This window comes from Monomorium pharaonis, chromosome 2 (assembly GCF_013373865.1).
Source record: "Monomorium pharaonis isolate MP-MQ-018 chromosome 2, ASM1337386v2, whole genome shotgun sequence".
NCBI classification, from domain to species: Eukaryota; Metazoa; Arthropoda; class Insecta; order Hymenoptera; family Formicidae; genus Monomorium; species Monomorium pharaonis.
The window spans coordinates 13,467,963-13,492,679 of NC_050468.1; the positions used below are offsets into that span (position 1 = coordinate 13,467,963).

General features: G+C 29.1%; 2 protein-coding genes across 7 annotated transcripts in view; one reads left to right on the forward strand and one right to left on the reverse strand.

Moving 5' to 3' along the window:
- Positions 1–24,717, forward strand: part of LOC105828598 — a 51,436-nt gene that overhangs the window by 3,871 nt on the left and 22,848 nt on the right. The window contains exons 1-4 of one of the 5 annotated variants that reach the window (XM_028194236.2): positions 15,259–15,394; positions 18,000–18,355; positions 21,312–22,449; positions 23,617–23,957. In XM_028194236.2, the coding sequence (XP_028050037.2) occupies positions 18,119–18,355; positions 21,312–22,449; positions 23,617–23,957 (1,716 nt within the window). In that variant the 5' untranslated portion in view covers positions 15,259–15,394; positions 18,000–18,118. Of the gene's footprint in view, positions 1–15,258; positions 15,395–17,999; positions 18,356–21,311; positions 22,450–23,616; positions 23,958–24,717 lie in introns of those variants that run through there. The other 4 variants (XM_012667017.3, XM_036283358.1, XM_012667027.3 and 1 more) reach the window with 4 other exon arrangements.
- LOC105828590 (acyl-CoA-binding protein homolog) lies at positions 2,875–8,971 on the reverse strand. Of its 2 annotated transcripts, none has more exons than XM_012666994.3 (3): positions 8,834–8,971; positions 3,958–4,072; positions 2,875–3,385 (listed from the first exon to the last, which is right to left on the reverse strand). In XM_012666994.3, exons 1-3 carry the CDS (start codon positions 8,846–8,848, stop codon positions 3,252–3,254), a joined length of 264 nt encoding a protein of 87 aa, XP_012522448.1. In that variant the 5' UTR covers positions 8,849–8,971; the 3' UTR covers positions 2,875–3,251. The 2 variants fall into 2 exon arrangements, with proteins under 2 accessions (XP_012522448.1, XP_012522457.1); XM_012667003.3 differs by lacking the exon at positions 8,834–8,971 and adding an exon at positions 4,797–4,870.

The window sequence follows — 24,717 nt, forward strand, 5'->3', positions numbered from 1 at the left end:
CAAACATTATGGCTCAAAAAAATTTATTAACATTCTTCAAACTCTTAAAACTAATATCCAAAAGTTATTTTGGGGTAATTTAAATTTTTAAACAATAAAAAAATTCATGAAGCTAAGCAAAAAACTAAATCTAAAACTAAAGGGAAAACCAGTGGTTTATTCTACCACAGATGTAGGATTAGAGTTAAGGATAAAGGAACGGTTGTTCTAACTTCTTGGTAAACCTATTGGATATGATTTATTTAAGAAAAAAATGCATGCTTATCTGATAGGTAAATTGAAACAACCAGTCTTAAAAGTTAAAATGCATCAGTTATAATGCATAAAAACACGTTTTTTTTTTTAGTGATGGAACATAGATGTCCCACAATTTTAAAACGACAGTCCTTTACATAATAAATCTGGGAAGCAATAAATAGTTTATTTAATCATAAAAAATATTACTTAAAATTGGATGATTTTCAGTAAACGCAAAACATTCACACACTTTCGTCAACAAGGCTGATACTATATTATTTTTTAGCGGACTCATTGATGAATATCAGGCTCTGATAATATAAAATATAGATAGTTTTATCAAAGCAACTCTATCGATGAAATTCTTACATTATCAAATTACAATATATTTTAATGTATAGGACATGGATCTCACTGGATCATAGAGAGTTAATCTTTTAATATGTATTCTAAATTCTAGATACCTTATTGTTAATGGTTAATCACGAAACTCGTGATAAAGATGAAAAGTTTTATTATATGTTTTTTTGAAAAGAGGACAACTTTTAAACGAGTAAATGAATCTAAATAAACTTATCGAAATATTTATTAAAATTTTGTTAATATTATATATGAAAATAGTTTAATTTAATTAGTAATACTACTTTCTTATTAAATTTGTGAATAAGTATTATAAAACGTGATTTTACATATGAATTGAGATTAAACAATTAAATAACTTTAAACTATTTAAAAAATTGTATGCTCAAATTTTATACAGATATTTGTAATAGTAGGTAAACATAATAATAAAAGAATTTATAAATCTTTATATTTTTGGTAATGTTTTGTATGTACGTCCTTAAAATATAAAGTTTGTTTTCAATCTAACATATAATAAAATCTTGTATATTTCTTCTTTTAAAGAATATACAATTTTGTATCGAAATATAAAAAAGTTTGAAACCTTGTTGTCACCAGTAATAATTAGCGATAAATGATAAAACATTTTTTGTAGTCAATCAAATTAACATAAATTTGTTTATTAGCAGAATGTTTTGATTTTAGCTTGTATGTGTGTGATGTTGACACCTCATCTTTCTGTACCACAAGTTTTTATACAAATTCTACTTGCACCCGCATAAAATTATACATACAATTCCTGATAATTTATAGCAATATAGTTTCATCGAATTAATATTATAAAAAATGATAGTTTGAAAATATGAGATACTAACTTTTTGTAACATCACAAGTTTCAAAAAATTTTATTTTTATTGTGAAATTCTATATTTTTTAAAGGAAGAGGGGGATGGGAGAAGGAGAGAATTCTACAGTTTCTGACATTCCTGAATTATAGAAATACTTTTGCTTTTAAATTTGGTTTTTAAATAATTTTCGAGCTCATACGCTGACACTTACTACAAAAGTAAAGTGTCACAACATCGCGAATTCTAGATGATTTTTTGGCAATTTTCACTAGTTCCAGTGTCTTCAATCAGTATTGTCGAAAGTTACCTTTAACTATTTTTAAATATTTGTTTATTTCAACTCGCGCCGCATCTATAAGAGGTGCTGACAGAGTCACTTTTTTGATACTACTCGACAATATTTAGCAATTAGTGTTTTCTTTGTAATTATTTGCAGTTTGAGTAATGTTGAGAACGGAATTTAATTGTAATCTGCCATTTCTTATATAAGTACTGATATTTATCAATGATAATAGTGTTTCTGGAATAAGAATTGCAATTAGCGCACTGAATCGAATATAGGTTTTAAAATTATAGAAAATGTTAGTATTACAATTGTTTGCAATGGCATTTGATTGCAATCTTTACTACAAATTGTACATGAGTATAATCTCTTGTAAAATTGTTTGTAATAACATTAACTTCAATTCTAATTGCTTGGTACATAACAATTGCAATTGTATAATTTTTTTTTGAAAGGTTCAACTACAATTGACGAAAGGAAAATTACTACAAACTACAAATAATTCTATATAAAGTTCGACAATCAATTTCGAGATTTCTTAAAATCTAACCAAATATATTAAATAGCAACATAAATATTATGTTATATTTTAACATAATAATAAATATCACTTTTATAATTTAACATAATTTTTATATAAAAATTTAATGAGAAAATTATGTCAAAGTAGAATTATAACACATATAACATGTTACTTTAACATTGTTATAATATCAATGTAACATAATATATCACGAGATTACGTCGAGAAATAATATTAGTCACTCTTCTATTATAAAAATAAATATAGAATATATAAATATAGAATAAACTCAACATTTTTAAAAATTAATTTCAACAGATAAATTCTGTCACTGATAATGAGGAACTTATTGTGTACTATTAAAAACAAGTGCACATTGTGTTACTTTTACACTATTTTTCAGTTATTCTAATAATTTAACATTTCACTTGAATTAACACAACAGCAATATGTTAAAGTAACAAGCAAATGTGTTAAATTTTAACATAAAAATTTCAACAAGGTCCGATTTTAACATAACTTAACTTGTTTTTCTACTCTGTAACATATAAAAAATATATGTGCATAAATAATTAAAAAATATAACTAGAAGTCATACTAAGCTGTAAAATAGATATGAATTATAAATAAATAACATTCTGTAAAGTTTAAAAGTTTCTTTAGTAAAATTATATACAATAAATTTCTGTTACATGTTACACGTTTTTATTCATAGATTAGATACACCAGATGCGCTTGGAGAACGTTATATCTTATAATAATGGTAACCTATTGATAAGAATTGTATATCATATACGACGCAGCGTATTTTATCAAGTTCTCTGTTTGATCACTAACGAAATTACATCACAATATCAGGATAAATTTAAATATTTATGCAACAAAATTGTAGTGTGAAAATTGCATTTAATTTATCAAAAAGTAATAAGATGAAAACATGAAACAAAAAATATAAAAATACATTTCTTTTGATTCATAACTACAGTAGGACCGCAATTTTTGGCGATAATATATAAAACTATTTATATTTTGCAATTAATTGATTAGCATAATCAATGTACGATTGTTTTGCCGTTTCTTGTGATGTACCCATTTTCTTATTCCAGGCTTCCCACTTGGCTTTACCTTTCAAATCCAGCATACCTGGTTTAGCTGAAATTACACAATATACATTAGTGGTATAACGTTAATTATTTACTTTTTAGAGTTATAATACTATTTATTTTATTTAGAATATTGGGTTAAAATTAATAATTTTTTTTTTATTTAGCAATAAAATAAATGTAAATATAATTTAACAAGTACACATAAATATTATATGTACATACATGTACGTATAAAGTTCATCCGTTGATAAAATAATTTAAAAAAGTAATTAACATAAAGTAAATATTTAATAAACATTTAATAAATATTTTTGCAAATAAATTGTACAATATATAATTAATGAAAAATAAATATTTAACTAACATTAAAAAAACATTGTTGGTTGAGATACAATTACATAAGAACTTTTAGCATATTGATATAGATGATGATTAAAATAATTTTAATAAATATCATAGAAATCGGAAAATTATTTACCGCGTAAAAAGTACTGCATAAATCATGGATCGAAGGAAAAATTTATATGTACAATATAATTAATGTAGACATAAAATTAAATATGAAATACTTATCTATGCACTATTTATCTAATTTTTATATTATGAATAAATACTTACGTGTGTTATTATCGCCAACCGTAGCTTGTTTAAACAAAGCGTAAAGTTCCAAAAGTTCATCATCAGTAGGCCGTTTTGTGAGCGCTTTTACAGCTTCGGCAGCCGCCTCAAATTGCTATGAAAAAAAATACAATTTCAGTATTTGTGAACAATATTACATTAGTTATTAACGTTTGATTAATATTATACATAAGAAAATTAATATTAAAAAAGTGTTTATCCAAGAAGCTTCGTTGTTAGTCACTACGTATCTCAGTAGCGTATTATATGTATATTAGCTTATAAATATGGATAATGCAGAAAAGGCCACGAAAATAACCTTTGAATCGTGGATGACTTTACATTATTCCTTAAAAGAATGACCGCCAGATAAATTCCAATTTAGTAATCAGAATTGTGTGCTTAAAATTATTAATTATTAATGCAATAATACTGTTTATTCGAGTTTTTTAGCTACATAATTTTTTTAAGAAGTAATAATAATCAATCTTAAAATTTCTCTCGGAAACTTCCGAACTTTCCTCAACCGTGTACATTCAGATTAAATAATACTCTACTGTCCTAAATTTCTCCGCAGAGAAATGCGTGCAATAATATCTGCACGAACCTAGTTCGAAATCAATGAAATTAGTATGCTATGTTACCGGTCAATTTTTGCGGTTCATTTCCGCTTTGATTCGTCCACACCTTTTTGATGCAGTTTATAACTTAGAACTCTGGAGAAAAAATCCAAAAAGAAGAATTCACTTTTTTGCATAAAACATGAAGAACATGTATTTTTTATATACATAATGTTGATAATGTATTCTTTACGCGATCACAAATGAAAGAAAATATACCTGATCAAGAGACATCCTTATAAATTTGACGATTGTACTGTAGGTATTGTAAGTACTTTTTGACCACTGTTCGAATGCTTACACAAGTTAAAAACATTAATCCCCACCTTGTCACGATATGCAAGCCAGGGTCGTATAATACAACAATAATACTTGGTATAGCAAATTTTTTTCGAGGTCTTGAGAGCTTATTTATTGCAGATTATTGCGAGTGTAATTTGTTCATAAATATGTTTATTGAGTGTATTTACAATATTTCTGTAATAATTATACATAAATTAAAAGCCATGCCAACACAACTAATGCAACATTGTGATACATTTACTTGTGCACATCATAAAAATAGAACAGAAATATAAATATAAATATACGTATAGAAATATGAATATGGGATAAAAAAATTTAAGTTCCGGCTCTTTCGTGGTGCTTATTGATTACATGTTGGAGATAAAAAATTGTATGCAAAAAAATTAATTGCTATATACAACTTTTTTTTAGTTTTCTCTTAAAAATACAATAATTTTATAATCCTGACTATAAATATACGACAAACTAAAACATTTGTTTAAGTGTCATAAATTGTCTTAATATTTAAGAAATGTACTATTATTTCTGTAAATATTTTACATTTCTATGTAATATAATAAGATAAATGTCTCAATTTGCCGCACATTTTGTTTCAATATTACAAATATTATAGTTTTAAGAAGTAATAAATATAAAGCTATGTATAATAATTTATTACATATCATTTCTTGTAACTTTATACAACTAATATAAGTGCTGTGAGAGAGCCTTGTATATTTATAGATGCGTATTTCTTGAAACTAATCTTCAGAACTATGAAAAACAATTTAATAAATAAATCTTGAAAGACAAATGATATTTGTAAAATTACATTATTTTTAATCACAATTAGACCAAAAAATTGAGATAAAATTTGTTTTTAAATGATTGTGTAAATCATTTTTTTCGCGATTTAATCTTAAGAATCTTGCTGAATCTTAAGAAAAAATTTATATAATATGTATGTAATATCTTTAAATTTAGTATCAACTAAAGCCTTCGGTACGATTTTTCATGCTAGATCGCATACGAGGCGTCTTAATACGTGTCCTGATTGGCTCGGATGATTATGTCACCAATCGTAAGCCAATGAGGATACGTAGTAAGACGCCTCGTATGCGATCTAGCATGGAAAATCGTATCGTGTGTCGAAGATTTATATCTTAAATTAGAAAATATTGCGTATCAGTTAAGTATGATCTAAAGGTGACTTTGAAAAAGATTATGTGCAATAAATATATTATGTAACAAAAATTCTCAACAGTTTCTAAATTAGTTACAAATAATTACATTTATTAAATTTGATATGCAAGTTGGAATATTTAAAGCATTACAAGCTTACTCTTGAAACGACATGTTATAGCAAAAATGTTTTAGACGAAAGTTGTGTAGTCTGAAGGAGGACAATTAATGATAAGATTACGTAATTTTCGAAAAATTAAATTCCCAAGATTAACTTGGTTATCAAGGCCTTCTTCTTAACATAAAATTATATGATTTTTTCGCAATTTATCAGCTTTTATCTTGCCAATTTTGATAAAACATTATGCAAAGAGGTCAAAAAGGCAACAGGCAAATGTATAAGAAACAGAAAGCAGAGAGCACATTATAGATTAACCTTTAAGATAGAGTTTAAAGAAATATTGAAAAAATCAATATTTTACGAGATAGTTTAAACAATATTTTACTTTATGTCAAAATATGCTGGAATAAAAAGAAAATAAGAAATATTTTGTTAACTACTAATAATGCTATGTTGATATTTTTATATGTAGAATTAGAAGAATCACATTATGTAAAAAAATCATATAATTTATCCACTTTAAAAAATAATAATGATCTTAAAAATATAATTTTCATTATTCCTGATAAAATCGAAATCTTCTATCATCCATGGATTATTGTTTACATAAATGACAGGTGAAATAATTTACACATAGTTTACATTATGTATAGATAATGTAAATTGTGCATATTTTATCCATAAATGCTCGACTTTATTATATATATTTTTTTTAATATTATATTACTTCGAAAATTTATTGGAAAAAATTAAAATAGCATATAGAAAAATTATATTAATCGTATTTAACGTATTTAACTATTTTTGTAATTTAAAAATTCTCTCTGAAATTATTAAATTTGTAATCTTAAGTAATATTTTTATATTATTAATAATTTTTAAATTACATTGTATTAAAAATTCAAGCTGACATTATCTGTAAATTCTTAATTTTTTTCTGATAAGTTATTCAAAGTTTTCTTTTTTTCTATAAAACTTATCACATTTTAAAATTAATTTTAAAGTTAGCTTTTAAATAGTGAATGTGATAAATAGCTAAACAAATTTATTATTTATTTACCAGAAATAAGAAAGTAGCCTTGAACAACGACATGGTCAAAGTTATGATGAAACGACATACTAATATACACATATTTATCTCATTCACATTCTCTATTTTACAGCAAGAATATACAATTGTATATCGGTATCTAAAATGTTGGGTTTTTTTATAAGTATTTAAGAGTAATTTTTAATTAGTGTACATTAATCAAATTGTTAAGAAGAATTATTTGATGTAATAGTTTAAAAGCGAAGAGATAAAGGAAAAATAAAAAACAGGGTTATGTTTATTCCATTGTAAAGATTACTTTTTTTTTATTTAATATTTCAATTTTATTTTAAAATAATATATATATGATGTCACAGACATTGTTTAAGTTTTCCCAAAGTTTCATGTTTTTATAAATTTGTACATTATTTTATATGATTAAAAATGTTTTTACGACCATTGTTGCTCATAGGATTTATCAGAAAATAGCACTATATAAAGTTGTAAAAGCCTTGATATTTATCGTAATCATTTTTTGAAACATTATGTTTGTTGAAACATTATATTGCTGATGGTTCTTTATTATAAATTTTACTCGGTTTTTGCGATAAAAAATAAGTATTGTAAAAAATTACGTAAACACTAGTTTTGAATGTCTAGAAAAAGTATGTGTAAACTATAAGTTGTTAGTCGAAGCCGTCAAGATATAATAATCACGCGTTTTGAAAATATAATTTGATTGGCAACGTTATTTCATATAATTTTTAAATAAAATTGTAGGATTGATGATAATGAATGTGACTTAGAAGTGTAGGGAATATAATATGGTTTATTAGTAGAGTTACACGAGATGTGAGCCCTTCGGACGGCTAGCAACGACTGTCCCGGGTGCTTCTGCTCTGTTCTTGGTTTTATAATCGCAAATTCGGAAAAACAGGATACCGACAAAGAATAATTGCGTAGTTTGGAACTTTTTTTGTAGCGGCCCGCTAAGAGATCGCGATCGCCGACGCGCCGCTAAGATCCTGCCGCCAATAGATTACCGCCGCGACATGGACACATCAAACGAAAACGCACGAACAATTATCTTAAAACTAATTTTCTTACAAAATTTTAATGTCAAATAGATAAAAATTTGATAAAGTATCTTTATAAAGTAATAAACACTTCCGTATATTTGTTTTTCCATAAAATTCCATAAAATTAGGTATTGTTTAGATATGTTAAAAAGCATATGTTAAAGGGATAAGTGAAGATATGACTTGTGATAAGTTTTTATATAATATAAAGCAGTATGTACCGTTCTAAGATCGACCTTTAAAAAATCTTAGGCAATTGTCACTAACAGTACACGTCTATAAAACTTTTTTGCGATCTTACAAATAAACTAAATGAACTAAACAATAAAACTAATTATAGACATTCTACATGTTGGTCATGAAACGGATAAATTAAGCTATGAGAAATTAAAAGGAATTAACTGAAATTCTTATTTTGCGAATTTATAAATACTCAATTTTTGAAATCAAGAATTAATTTGATAATTTTTTATTCTTCTTTATTAATTAATTACAAAGTGAATACTCATCGATTAATTCCTTTTAAATTAATCTCTTTTGCGTAAAGATAAAGCAATACCTGATCGACCGACATTTGGAATGTGAATCCGCTTCGTGTGCAAGCTAACTGTCTACTGACTGTAGCTAGTAATCACGCTTCTACGCTTCCCGAGTTGCCGTCGAGTTTATTTACTCTAGTGTCAGAAGTGGGGAGTGCACGGATCTCGATTTTGAACTGATTATATACTACCATGGTTATTATGAATATTGTATTCTCACGGGTAAATATAATCACGGTTCAAAGTCAAATTGATTATAATCAATAAATACGTGTACTTCAAAAATAACCTGACATGTGAAAAGTGAATGATTTCGGGGCAAAAAAATAATACGTCATACACGGATGAATACTGCAAAAGATCTTATTTGAAATGATAACTAGGCGTTGATATAAGATATGCACTGCTAAAAACGTGTAAACGTACATTTTATTTACGTCTGGAGTAAAAATTGCGCAATTAAACAAATATGCAATGATTCCACATACCTCATTGCCACTCAAAATATTAAATTTTTGTTTAATACACCGCGATTACATCGTCTAATTGAAGTAGAGACGGATCACAATTATAAGGCATAATGGCAAATATTATAAACACGAGGCCAAAGATGTGTTCATTATTAAATAATATAGGATAATGCAAGAAAAAAGGGGAACATATGTCTCAAATGTCTTATTAAATAATTTATACATCATTACGTAGGAATTGTATTTAATTTTAAGATTTATTTAAATGTAAACATTCGCATAGCATATACTGAATGTACTGAAAAGCTGCGTAAAAGTGCCACACAATATTATTCACTACCCATTTTGTGCTTATTTCCTCTCGGTAACGGATGAATCGATTAAATGTATCATACTTTATCATGCTCCACTTTGCAAGAGGAGCCTTCTGTGAAAATACAATTTCGCTGGCCCTTGCACGCGATGTTCGGACAAGAACGAACGGGGCCAACGTGCCACATCAGCATCCCAGACTCACCTGCGCAGGAATGTCGGAATTCCTGACTGAACCTCTGACGCACGCGTTCTTATATACCCATACAAACGCACATGCACAATTGTTTTACAAGAAATTCATTCTACTTATGAAATTAAATTGCAAATTATATTGTAATATTACTTTTATGACGCAAAAATTATTTTAGCAATTGTTTATAGCAATTTAAACATTGTTTACAATTAAAACATTTACAAATATTTTAAAGACAGGACAGAAATAAAACATTCTAATATGTTAAAATAAAACACTTTTTTAGTGTATAACTGAAATATTTTTACACGTAAAAAATAAACTATACCAATAAAAACTATATTATCAGCTATATTAAAAATTAGAAATATGAAATATTTATTTTTTTACGTTTAAAAAAAGCTTTAAAAACCTTATTTTTGTTATATATTCTCTTAAGGAATGGAAAATACCGCTACACTTTTAATGACATTAATGCTATTTTATCTTTATTTAAGTATAAAGAACGATAAAAAGAATGATGCAATAACGCGACACATTTTTAAAAGCATTTTGAATACGAGTCTAAATCTTTCTTATATTATATGTCAATACAAAATAATTCGTACAGCACTGCTGTACCCCAAATTGCATTCATATTGCAATAATCTTCCACCGCAATGATGCAATATTCCAATTACATCGCGAAATGTCATTGCTGTTGGATTGTAGTAATGATGAAATGTCTGCTTTTTACAACACTTCAATGAAGCATAGCAAGATTACAATGCAATAAATTTCCATTGTTACTGTATTTATTGAATAATATTACATTATTATAAGAATATTTTTATTTTATAAAAATAAATATATCACTATTATATTTTAATTAAATATACTTTTTATTTATAATTATTTTGTACATTTGGCCAAGTTTAAATATTGCAAAAATTATTTTATACGATATTTTATTAAAATATATTATTATATTAAATTATAAAATATTTATTTTGTAACGTTTCCGAAATATTAATGTTATGTTGCTACAAGTGTGCCGGTATATCGCGTTTTATATCTGTGTTTTTGTAACATTGCATTACAACTTGTAACATTACACTGTAGCTCCCGAATTCTCGCAAATTGATAGGTTAGTCAAAGTTAGATTCGCGAAAACGACGACGCGACGTGTCGGTTAATTCTGCAAGAGTTGTCATATGCGTGTCGCGAGATGACGCGCATATGAATGCTGAAATGATCAAATGTACTGGAATGTTTTTCGTCACGATTCACGTCATCTATGACAGCGTTAAACTGACAGCGAAACATCGCTCGAGTGCACAAGTAAAATGATATCCGAGGATACTCAGGTGATGTTTCCGAACGCAACTTATTAGAGGACAAAAATTATGCAATAAGGTTAAAGTGCAGAAATCGGCGACTTTACCCCAAAAAGTGACACGAAAGAGACGCACTGTCGACGCACATGTAACAAAAAAAATTTTTGCACTCTGTGCTATGATGCAAGAAGAAAGATGAATTATTCTCGCAGTATCAATTAATTAATTTGGGTCATCAATGGGTAATCAAAATTAGGTCAACTAATTAGTTTGGATCAAAATTCATTTAAAACATTGTTAAGTATTTAAAGAACAGAAACAATCAAATATTTTAATATCTTAAAATTAAATACTTTTTCTATGAATGTATGTATATAAAGTTGTCTTTTAATGCATTACAACTCGCATTACAACATTTATTTTATAAATGAATTAAAGTTTATGATATTTCTTATAAAACGTTACAAAGACGCAACAATTAAAAAACACGGCGCATAATGCACAAAAGAATTGCCGTTGCGTATGTGGGAGTCAGCAGAAAGTTTTGATTACGAAAACGCGCAGGCACGAGAATGAAATGGAGAAATTCTCGGAGAATGCGGAATCACTGTTGAACGAATAGTATATATACGTACACATATGTATAGTATACACAATTTTCTTTTTTGTCTCTCATTGCGCATTTTTCACTGCAAATACTGCATTGTATTGAGCTATAAAATTCAATACAATACAAATGCAAATGTTTATTAGAAAGTAAAATTTTACGAATGAAAAAGAGAGAAATCTTGACAAATATTTGCGCTTTTATAAAATCATGTACAATAATGCCGCGATTAGAGTAAAAGTATAATTATAAATAATTTAAAATGTTTATTTCTACGTTTACCTTGAAATACACAAATTACTTTCACTCCAGCTGTGTAATCTTAATATTAATATTATAAATTTAAAATAATAAAATAAATTTAGGAATCGAAAGATATCCTTCTCCATGTACCTTAAATAACTTATAATTTTTGTCAAAATTAAGATTTAAAAAATTTTACTAATTACAAGTATAAAATATTAAAAAATTAAAAGAATTCTTCAGATAAAACTAATATTAAAATACACATGTACATCCATGAAACTAATTTCCCGGATACAGGAGACAAAATTTCTTGAAGAAAACTCGATTAGAAGTGGAAACAACATTTGTCATTGATGCATTTTAAAAATATGTTTTGATTAATGTAGCATAAAATAAAATAATATCTTATGTGCCCGAATAACTAATTTTGCGTGCGTGATTATATATAAGCTTTTTTATTTAATATTAAGATATTTATTTAATATTATATCATAATTTTACTTTTTTTACATACGTTTTTAAACTTAAATAAAAACAGATAAAGATGAAAGATTTATTGGCCTTTATTACAATTTCATTTAAATATTTAAATTATAAATACTTAAAATATTTTTAATCTGATTTTGTTAATAACCAAAAGGTTCACTTTTGATGGAAATGTATTCACTACACAAGGATTTCATTTCTAATTGATTTTTCTTTAAAAGATTATAATGTTTAATGAATTTTTAATTTATTAAATTTTTCTAGCATAACATCAATTTCTAATATCCTGTATTTATAACAATTAGTTTCATGATTTTATTTATATAAAAATATGGCAAATTATAGATCGTCTAAAATATACAACATACAATGTTTAATATACAACAAGGATATAACTTTCTTAAAAAAACATATAGTTGTATTTTTACAAGTATAATTTTGTCTAAATATTTAAAACATAATGTATTGCGAAACATATATTGTGTACTTAATAATTAATTGACTTTAAAATTAACTTTTATTCAAATACTCTACTTTAACAAATTAGATTTACACACAGAAAAAAAGTAATTATCCAATGATCCAGTGATCCAATAAAATGTGTAGTTGCGGGCTGCCGACTACAAATATACTCAATACAATAATATTTGCTGTTAATGCATGCAAGTTGATATTGCAACAGCATATATTATTGTATTGAGTATATCTGTAGTTGGTAGCCCGCAACTACACATTTTGTTAAATCAATTTTTTTTCTCCATGCATAAGATAAAAGTTATATCAAACTTTATAAACATTTTAACAAAAAGAATCTTGATAAATTTTCGTAATATCGGCAGCTATCGATCGTCGAAGAAGTGGGGGAATTAGATTAATGTACTTGGGTAAAGTACCAAGATAAAATTTGGTTTATCTTATCGAGTGGAGTGCAGTTGGTTTTTTCTCTTTAACATTATTACTATTTGAGAACGTTCTGTCACACATATATTGATGTGTTTATTGTAAATTTAATGAACGTTGTCATATGCGTGCAAAGGATTGGAAGGATGTTGTGCAAAAAAACTACCTATAATGAATAACCGCAAGTGCAACTTTCACAATCACTCTTGCAATCTGATGCGAGAGAAAATATTTTACGGAAAACTTGTTCATATATGTATGTATACAAGCTGTACACATATACAGGAAGTATTGGTCGAACAAAAATTATCAAAGTTCCGGAACAACAATGCACAATGTTTACTTTTGCAATCTTTTGAATATAAATGCAGTTAGCTCATTATTTTAGGGCCACTTGCACCAAACTCTAATTAACTTAATCGTTGATTAGTTCATTGGAATTGACCAATTGCATTGGTTAATTTTGCTTAACGATTAACAAATACGATTGGTCAATTCCAATGGACTAATCAACGAGTAAGTTAATCAGAGTTTGGTGCAATGTGATCCTTAATCTATCAATAAAATTGCTGTAAAGAAAAGCTAAAGTCACTCTTTAAAATATTACTTTTACAAATTATTATTACTTGAAAGATTAATATTAACGGTAATTTTCAAGCACTTATGCACATTATATGTTACATAAATAAATAAAATATAATCAATATATTTAATTGATTACTGCAAAATTTTGTAGTTACAATATTTCGATATGACACTATTAATTATTACACTCAACGTGCATTTAACAAGAAAATACTTTTAAGACTTTGCTCTCTTACGGGATCTTTGTATGACGTTAGAAGCGAGAAATGACATGCAAGTAAATTATTTGCTACGTACAGTTTTATTTTTTAGTTTTCTCTTAAAACTATAATAATTTTGAAAGTCTGAAACCTGTAAAATATGTGGTAAACTGAAACAAATTTCCATTATTACGTACAAATATAAAATAATTATTTTTTATCGCATATTTTTCAAATTTTTAGGGAGAATTACAAAGTTATTATATTAATTATCATATTCATAAATTGTTATATTTTAAGGGAAAACTAAAAAGAAATGAAGCTGTACGTAGTAAATAATTCATCGCATGTCATTTCTCGCTTCTGAACATATAAACATATACATAAACAATATCACCTGGCGAGAGAGCCGAGGCTGAAACATTTGAGAAATAAACGGAAAGCGTCACGATTTAATAATTAATCTATCGTTTCTTTTCTCAAAAAGGCATATAAAAATTGTATCAAGCCATGCAAGTTACTCGACAACGCGAAAGCATGCGAGAATCCGCGAGTCCAGCGATCCATGGATCGCTGATCTATGCGCTACGGTACTGATGCGCGAATCTCGCCGAGAATCGCCGAACGGTTTACCGACGATCCTCGAGTGTTCTCTGGCAACGCGGGCCACGCGCGTGTGCGCGACGAGAGTGCTCCGAAAATCCGGAGTGCGCGAGTGCGCCCACGTGATTTATCACCTCGCGCGCACACGCGCCACCGCTCGATCATCGGCGATCGATCGTGTGGTGTGGTGCTGCTGCTGCTGCTGCTGTCGTGGCGGCCGAGACCGTCGTCAGCGCGATCAGTGTGCGTCGCGCCGCGTGATCGTAGCGTACATTCCGTTTCGCTGCGTGGTATTGCGAGTCAGTCAGTCGTCGTCAAGCAAGTGCACGTGCGTCGTCGCGCTTGGTGGAGTGCGTACGGGTATACGCGAGATACGAATTCCTCGCTCCTAACGGAGTTTTCGCGCTTCCTCGAGGCAGCCGTAGAGACGAGGACGGCGAAGCTTCTGAAGCGAGAAATCAAGCGGAACGATCGCGATCGTCGCCCTTTATGCAAAACGACGAGTTTCGCACGACGTGACACGACTGACGAGTTAATAAGGAACGGCTGACAATAACCGGGCCGTCGCGCAGCTGCTTTTGTGCAAAATGTGCGATGCACTGTCGTCAAACTCGTCCTCCTCGTTCCAATATTGACGCTACATGAGTTTGAAACGAAAAGGTACTTTAAATCGTTGCTTCGATCAACGTAATGTAATAACTGTTTTTTGTTATTCATGTTTTTTAAATATTTTGCATTTGAATATTTTGATAAAAAAGTTAAGATATTTGACATAATGTGAACATAAATTTTATATTGATACCATATAAAAATCATAAAGACACATCAACCATTTATGCGTTGTGTGTAGAAGGTCGCCAAATTGACATATATAACTGTGTTTTTTAATAATATTTTTTAAACAAAAAGTGAAAATAAAACTTTGAAAACACAAGTGTAAACTATAGGGAGTGTACCAGATGATTTTTAAATACTATTTGATATTATGTAATGATTAATGCCTCACAATATAATAAGAAATGAACATCTAAGAAATTGAATGCCAAAAGTAGTATAAAGTAAGGATACATTTTTCGTTTCTTTTTTTTTCAACATGAGTCATTTGTGCAAAATATTTACAAGTTAATGTGCATGAGGATTCCTAGAAGCCTTTCACTTCGATGTAAAATATTTTTATCGATTATACAAATACCTTGTGCTGCAAGACGCAACATGTAACACACGACTATATATGAAAGTAAGATTAGATTCGTTTTTAATAGATTTTTTATAGAAAAGAAGTGAAACTATGGGTTTTTATTTCTCTATTTATCTAAATAGGTTATTTTTTATCAGTATTAATACAGTTCAACTGTTTACTTTCCAAGATGATACTACTTACTTAGGAAGTATTGGCGACATGCTAGTACTGGCGACCTTTCTCTATTAATATCTATTGACGCACACAAAATTATTATTATTATATTATAATATTAACCATAAACAATTTAATTATCATAAAATTCAAGAAGTATTATGAAAAAAATTTTTAAGTCAAGCCAGGTATTTACGATAACAAATTCGAACTGTGTGTGTATATGTGCGTATCAAAATGCCATTAAAAATGTCATTTTGATATGTTCAATAATGACAAATACCAATTTGCTGTGTAATTGTCTAATCTGTTTAATTCAATGAACTAGAGTAACAATATAACATACAATTTCTTAAAAAAAAAAAATTAAAATCTGATCTCGGTCTCTCGAAAAAATTAGATCTGATAGAAAAATTAAAATTAACGTATCGTGCAAGTTATATACATTTAAATTTGCTAGACCGCTAAACAGAAATGGGCGGCTTTTTCTTCAATAACAGTTTCTAAATTCTTCGAATTCCTCTGATAACAGATAATTATTGGTTACATTAGAAAAGAAAAACAAAGAACAGTCTATGACGAAGAACAGCAATTTTTATTTCCCGGGACAATAAATAGAAACTGCAATAAATTTATTCACCAATTGTTTATCCGCTTGATTCGCAATTTCAGATTTTATAAAAATAAATAATTGTATCAATTACGATATACAAATATATTGTAGATGTTCAACATGTATCATAAAATTTAGAGACGTCTACTGAAAATTAAATTCTCTAACAATAAAAATAATTATTATATCCATTGCGTAATAAACATCCATTGTCGCTGCCAATGTAGCATTGCAATTAACAATAATATGCACGCGCGATACACATGATAAGGGTACACACATGAACGTGGCTTATCAGTGTTTCGCGGAAAATGTTTGGATGTGCGCGGTTCTTTACATCCTTTTCGTGCCGGATTGCGATTTGCGATGATGATTCTTTTTCCTGCACTTTTAAGTTGCGTGATTTCTATTGTGCTACAATCTGACACCGACACGTAATAATATGTATGAAAAACGCAAACTCATCAATATCTATTGTGAATAGAACAACATTTTGAGTTGGATTTAATTTAGATTAATGGGAGATATAAAACATGAAAATTAGAAAAACCGTTATAGAAAATAATACAGAAATTTTCATTAGATTTTCTGCAAAATTTATAAGTAATGAAAAATACACTCTTAAGCATCATATCTGCAAACTTGCAAATAAAAATTAAATAAAAATTATATATTTTTGGCGGAAAAAATTTACGAAAGCCTAAAACATTAAAATGTGAAAAATAAAAAATAATTGCCAGACTTCATGAAATTCTACACAAATTTTAATACACAAAAGTTTTAAATTACATAAAAATTTACTAATAATGCTAGAATTAGAACAATGTAGATTTTGTAGATTTTTAAAAATGTTCACAGAAAATATAAACATAAGTGTTTTAACTTTTGCGAACTTTTAAGAAATTATTATTAATTGATAAAGTTAGGAAAATTGCGTAGAAATTTATAACATTAATCAGAAAAATATAAATTTTAAATTTTTATTTAGTGAATCTCCAATTTTTGGAGATAACATGATTAAGAGTGTTTACATAAAATGAAATTAATATTTTTTCTAAAAACAAACAGATAAATAAAACAGTGTTATTGCCTATACGTATTACCTATATATATAGATGTAAATAACATAACAATTTCATAAAAATATCGACATAAAAAAAAGTAGTACGAAATAGAATAAATCCTTATTTCTATATAAATTCTGAATCTTCACAAAATATAATGAAAAAGATAAACTAAAAAGTAAAGTAAAAATAAAAATCATAGTAAAAGTTAAAATCGGGATTTTTTTGTTTAAGATTTCAGAAAATTGAAGAAGAGAAAAATGAATAAAAATAAGAAAACAATGTGTAATGTGATGTTCACATAAAATTAAAGTAAATTACAACTGATCGAACTGATTTAAAGAAAAGACGAGATGAGCCCTTCGCCTACTGCCAACCGAAGTTTCCTGCATGGAAGCGGCAAGGCTGCCCTAATCTCTGACAAGGTCGTTTACGCCACTCTTGATAGCTTAGCCCTAAAACGAACGAGATTACCGCTGCAGTTGCTTCCTGTGGAGAGCGACAATATTGTAGATAAGTCTGAAAAGTCGGACAAGAAAGAAAAAAGGCTTATCAATGGGAAAACTTCGATTAAACGTCCGTCTTACAAGGTATGTCAATATCGATGTAAATATTCTACATTTCTACATTTATTTTTAGTGGAGTGACTTAGAAAGAGATAGAGAGAGAGAGAAAGAGGAGAGAGAGAATTTATAATTTATAAGATAAAAATTTTTTTACAAATTCGAGAAAATATTTGAAACTTATAGGTAGATAAATAATCTTAACTTACGGAATATTTAATTACAATATTTAATGTAAATAAGTTTTTTTTATATTATAAATATTTGCTTTTATTGCGAATAAGGAAAGATTTTAGATAAAAAGATTGTTTCCGATTAAAATAATTTTATGAATGTTCCTAAATGACTTAAAAATCATTAAAGATTTCAAGATGACAAGTAAAAAAACAATTGTCTAAAGATATTAATGTTTATTGCAATTTATTCAGTTTAATAGGATTTCAATAAGAAATAGACTTTTTTCAAACTCTTAAATATCTAAAAGGATTTTGTCACGATTATTCTTGCACATAAGCCGGATGTGATATTTGAAACAAAAGTTATACTCTGCGAAGGGAGAAACTGAGTTTTCTCTTACGTGAGAATACGCCCGAGATACGCACATGCGGATACACGAGCAAAAGAATACTAATACTTGGAGGAGTGGCTCATTAGCTCTTACGATACTAGTTTGCTACGTGAGATAATAATCGCAAAAATGGAATCCCTCTCTATGCGCATTTTCTATACGCGACATCATTATGCCAACAAAAACGCAGTCCCTTCCGAAAACTTAATCCACGGTTAAAATAAAAATTTTCCAAGGTGACATCAAGTGACTTTTATAGCACGCATATGGTTTTATTACACAGCAATTGCGATTTTTTTATATCGTCGGCATTCCATCGGTTTGATGAGAGTATGGAATGTAATCGACAAAAAAAAAATCACGACTTACGGTCAACCCATGTGTTGCTTTCCGCGAAATTACACCTTAGTCACGATGAACGTCACACCTTTCTCACAATAAAATAAAAACGTCTTATTGCGAGGAAAATTACTCTTCGTTCGTCACAACGAATTTTATTTTTACAAAACTTTAAGTATATCAGAGTGTTCAACAACAGGTGGGAGAAAATGTAAGAAGTGATTCTAGGTGACATAAGAACGAAAATCACAAGACTAATAAAATTACGAGTAAAGTTTTGTTTTTTTTATTATAAACTTTATTTAAATATTCACGTGCTTTAAGCATCTTTTACGTGAGACAATTATTTTAATATTTTAGACCATAAAAATCAAGAATAATAAAATTTCTTGAAAGAACCTTGTTCTTTATTATGTCTAACTTATAATGTTTAAATATTTACATACTTTTTAGATACTTTTTTATATAAATATATAAAACAAATATTTAAACATTTACTATAATTAAAGAAGTCTTAATTACAATTTTATTATTCTTGATTTTCGTATTATTTTACCATCTAGAATTATTTTAAAAATTTTCCCACCTGTTGCTGAAGGAACCTTGTATAACTCTTTCTGTTAACATATTTCCACAGAAACAACTATTCCCACTTTTTATTTTCAAAATTGAATATTGTTCTACAATTTTATATGTATATTTTATTTAATTCTAAAGTGTATAGTTTCTACGATAGTTTCTAAATCAAAATAAAATTTTATCAAAAAAAAATTGTATTATAAAACATTAATTTTATCTTTGTGATTTCTAAGTCTCTTTCATCGTATAAGCAGCAATATAATTTCTAATTTATTGCAAATAAAATAATTAATATTTTCTTTTCGAGAAGTACTGCATTATTTTAAAAACATACAATATAGAAAATTTTCTCATCTAATACGGAGTTTTCCAAAGTGTAACTTATTGATGTGTGCAACTTATTGGTGGATCAACTTTTAGTAGATCGCAAAAAATTTTTCAGCAATCAAAACTAAATTTTGAAACAAACTGCAATTGTTACATTTCTTTTGCATAAAAATGATTTGACGTCAAAATTGTTATTTGAAGTAGGAAGTATTCTATATATTTCTCACATTTTTATGTCTTTATATTTTAACAGATAAAAAATTTACAAAATTGTATTTAATAAAAATGTAAAAAGTAAGAGATATAATGTATCATAAATAAAGTATTGTAAAGAAATAATCAGTTTATTGTTTTTCCGTGTTTTTTTATATTTACTAAAGTTTAACATGAATGTTTGCCATTATAATAAATAGTCATAGTACGCACAAATTTGAAAAACCTCTGCATTAGTATGCGGTAATAATTTGTTTAAAAAATTAGAAATATGACTAAATACAAGTTTTTATTATTTTAGCCTAATATTATAATTAAAATATATACGAAAGATAAACAATGATATATCTTATGGCAATAAAAATTTGAAACTAAAATTTTTGCAAATTGATATTTTATTAGAACATACGTTATATTACACTGTCCAACATTACTTTTTGCTACCGAATGTGAATAGTTATTTCCGATATTTGGCTGCTGAATCCGTTATCTAAATTTGACTACATCACAATTTAGAGAAAAAATTCGTTAAAGAGGTCAAGAATGACGAATTTGCGGATTGTCATTATGGGGTAGTAATACAACAGTTATAATTTTATTTTTATTTTGTTAATAGGGAAAATATTAACTGTCAATTTTAAAGTGCATTTTTGTTTTGATATTTTTGATATTGTTTTTGTGAGAGATAGTAACTTATATATTTATTGTAATATTAAGCTATACACAATGCAACGAATAAAAACTTTTTATCCTTCTATTAATGTTTTTAACAAATTATTAATGAAATTACTTATACTCAAAAACTCAATAGTATAGAAATATCTAGATTACATTTTAATTGTTACTATGAAATAGAAATTTTCCGCACTTTTTTAAAAAGCTTTCTCTCTTATGACACTTATAACACGATCGAATTCAATTAGTCGTCCGTTTAATTACGCCCGTTTCGTGGTTTAGGTGAAATCCGGGGCGAGTCATCAGTGGAAAAGTTACTCCAAGTGCCTGGCCTTCTCTTCCACGAAGCCCGAGAACCAGTCGACGACTCGTGCCACCAGAATACTAGATTCCGGAACTGAATGCGATATCGAGAATACTCTCAAAAAGGAAATTCAAACGCCAATAAACGTTACGACAGCAGTCGTAGAAAATACTGTCGAAGAAAGTTTATTTTCTACAAGGCTACCCGCGAAAGAAGAATCTCATGTTATAAAGAACTTTCAAAGCGACAATAGCAATGATTCAGCACACGCGCAAACGGAGACGAATTCACGTGGTGACGCCTGTCCTACTGAAGATCAATGTGAGAAAGAAAAATGCTCGAACAAACGAAGAGACTCTAATTCGTCCAGCGACTACGAAAAGATTAGTATAACGGACTACAAAGTATCCACACCCAATACTGAAATCCCAGATAAAACTGTCTCCGAATCAACATATATTTATAAAATCGAGAAAAATTCTTCAGTTTCCTCGCAGATAGTTACGAAGTCGCGATCCGTAAATGATCTGGCGACGAGAGAGGCCACGTGCGAAAACCCCTTTACAGAATACTCGAGGCAGGACGTGGAATCAGTCACGAGCGATGAGAACGATGACACATCGTCACGACACAAGAAGAAGAAAAGACGTTTCACCAGAAACGTGCTACATTACGTACCGCAGCATTTGGTGAAACAGCCGAAAAAGAAGAAGAAGAAACTGAAAAAGAAATCCGCCCTGAGCAGTTCGCTGAACTCGCTGAAATCGTCGCAAACGACGCCCCTCGCGAGGACCGTCCAAGGTTCGTGCGCTAAGAGCAGGAGCCTGTCGAGGGACGAGTTGAGGAACGTAATCATCTCATCGCCAACGAACTTCGTTCACGTGGCCTCCGCTACGAATCCCAGCCTGATCCAAAACCCCGTTAGGCTTGATCTGGAGCAGATCATGATCACTCATCACCAGATATGCGCCATGTTGCCTCTGCTCATCAAGAACGAGCAGCGCAAGAATGGAAACGTCGAGCCGCAGTCCAAGGTTACCGCAAGAATGCCTCTCGCGGACGACGTGATTTCCAGGCAATCCGGGCAAAACCAATCGGCCGTCGAAAGCGTCGCGGGTACGTTCTCTTAACACATCGTCAGAGCTCTTTGTTGAGTTCGATAATCGCAAAAGAATTTATGCAAATATCATCGTCTTGCTCAAGTGCGGCTTGATTTGCGCAATTGTGCCTTTGAGTCTATATAACATAAAGTTGAACAATCGAAAGCATTGAGCAAACATGGCATATCTCTCTCCAATAATAAAAAATTAAATTATTACATTTATAGTTATGAATATTGAAAAAGAGCAGCATGTAGAATAATAAAATCATTAATATTATTTTATAATTAATTATATTGTTTTATTTTTATTCCAAAATCTTAATATTGCGTTTTATAAACCTAGATATTAATTGTCAATAATATTCCAGAACATTTGATAGAAAAATATTAACTATTTGTTATGTTAAAACATTTTCCTTTTTGACAAGAATGTCACTTTGCGAGAAAACAAAAAGCTATGATTGATAATAAAATAACTATCTTTTTATAATTTTATATAATTAAAATTATTATTAAAAGGAGTACGATGTTGTATTAATTTAATTTTAAATTTCGTTGAATTGGCTTAACCAGAGTAATATCAAATCATATTTTTCAGGATTTGATAAGAGATATCAATCGATAAACAGCACAATTTTTGTACAAAAATAAATATACAGAATGTTTTAAAACGTAAGCCTAATTTTAAGAGTAAATTGGGACCAAACTAATAAAAAATTTTATATAAACGTTTATCCTTGTTTTTAAGTTAGATTGTTTTATATGTGAATCATTCTCGTTACAAACTGATTTATAGATATTATAAAACTGTTTACAAACGATCAATGAGATTACATATAAAATATGAAGTGCTGATAATAAATACTATAAATAGAAAAATGAGTAACTAACAATGAATGAAATCGATCATATTACTTTAATACTCTACCTAAAATAATATTGAATTATTGCAGTAACTGTTTAACTTGACGCCAGAGTCAAATAGTATGCAAATAATTATGCAAATAATTCTTTTATTATTCTTACGCCTTCAGTTTACTCCTAAAATTATGTTTACATATAAAGCACCCTGTAAAAACACGAGGCTAGGCGCGCTATCTCTCTGTTCACACGAAGTAGCATTTCCGGTGATGTACAGCGATATCTACAAGGTAAGATTCTGACGGCGGATTCCTTTGCAGATAAGAGCGATCGAACAAACTACGCAAAGATACAGAGCAACTTCTCGAGAGACTCGCAGGCGGCGAAAGTTTTGGAGTTCGGCCAGATGGTGAAAATCACGACTGGGAATCAGGCCGATCCGCCGGAAGAGATGTACGAGCCGGTCTGCCAGTCTTCCCCTGCGGCGCAGCCACGGGCGAACTGCAGCTTTCTGTGGAGCAATCACGGGGCGAAGGCGACTTTTCCAAATGACAAGTCCGACCCAACCGCTACGTGCCATACCGCGAAGGAGGAAAACGACGAGGGCAGCGACAGCGAGGGATACGACGACATCGGACCATCGAACTTCACCGCTCAACCGGTACGAATTATTGTATACACACGGAGATTCCGTTATCGCGAACCTCGGTAGAACGGAAATTAATTTCTGCGAATTAACGTAACGCTCTGTTTAAATAACGAAGCGATATCAACATTTTGTGCTTACGTGGCAAATTTCCCGTACGAAAATAATTAACGTTTTTTATGTTTGGGGATATTTTTGTTAACGAAGCGGTTGAAAGGTATTACATCTGCGTGCAAAATTACTATCCAAAAAATAGAGAATCGAGCAAACGGATTTGAAAATTAATTCAACTAGATTACCGGGAAAAGAGACTTTAGCTTAATTATAATTATTAACAATTAAAAGGAGAGAAAAACAAAGGAACAGAGCAGGATCTTAGTACTTAATAATATTTATTTTTTGCCTTTCAGACTGCATGTTATTGCTTTTCGATCTTGAAATAGAGATTGAAATTGTATTAGAATAGCGTAATTATAATTATTATTATTATGCACTTTCAAGCGGAACAAATATTCGCAAATATCGATATGCAAGCTTAACTTTCGCACAATTGCTAAATCGTGTAGCGCATTAAATTGGCAACCGTCAGCGAAGGTGAAACGGAATGCCGAATAATCGATTCGCATCGCGCGATCGGCGATACCTGCGTGCTTGCAAATTAGTGGCGGAAATAGGGTATCACGAACGATGTGCGTAATTCAATTCACTTCTCAAATTTCGCTTTCAAGCCCATATTCTCGCACGCTCCGTCTTCTTCGCATAAAAAATTTAACGG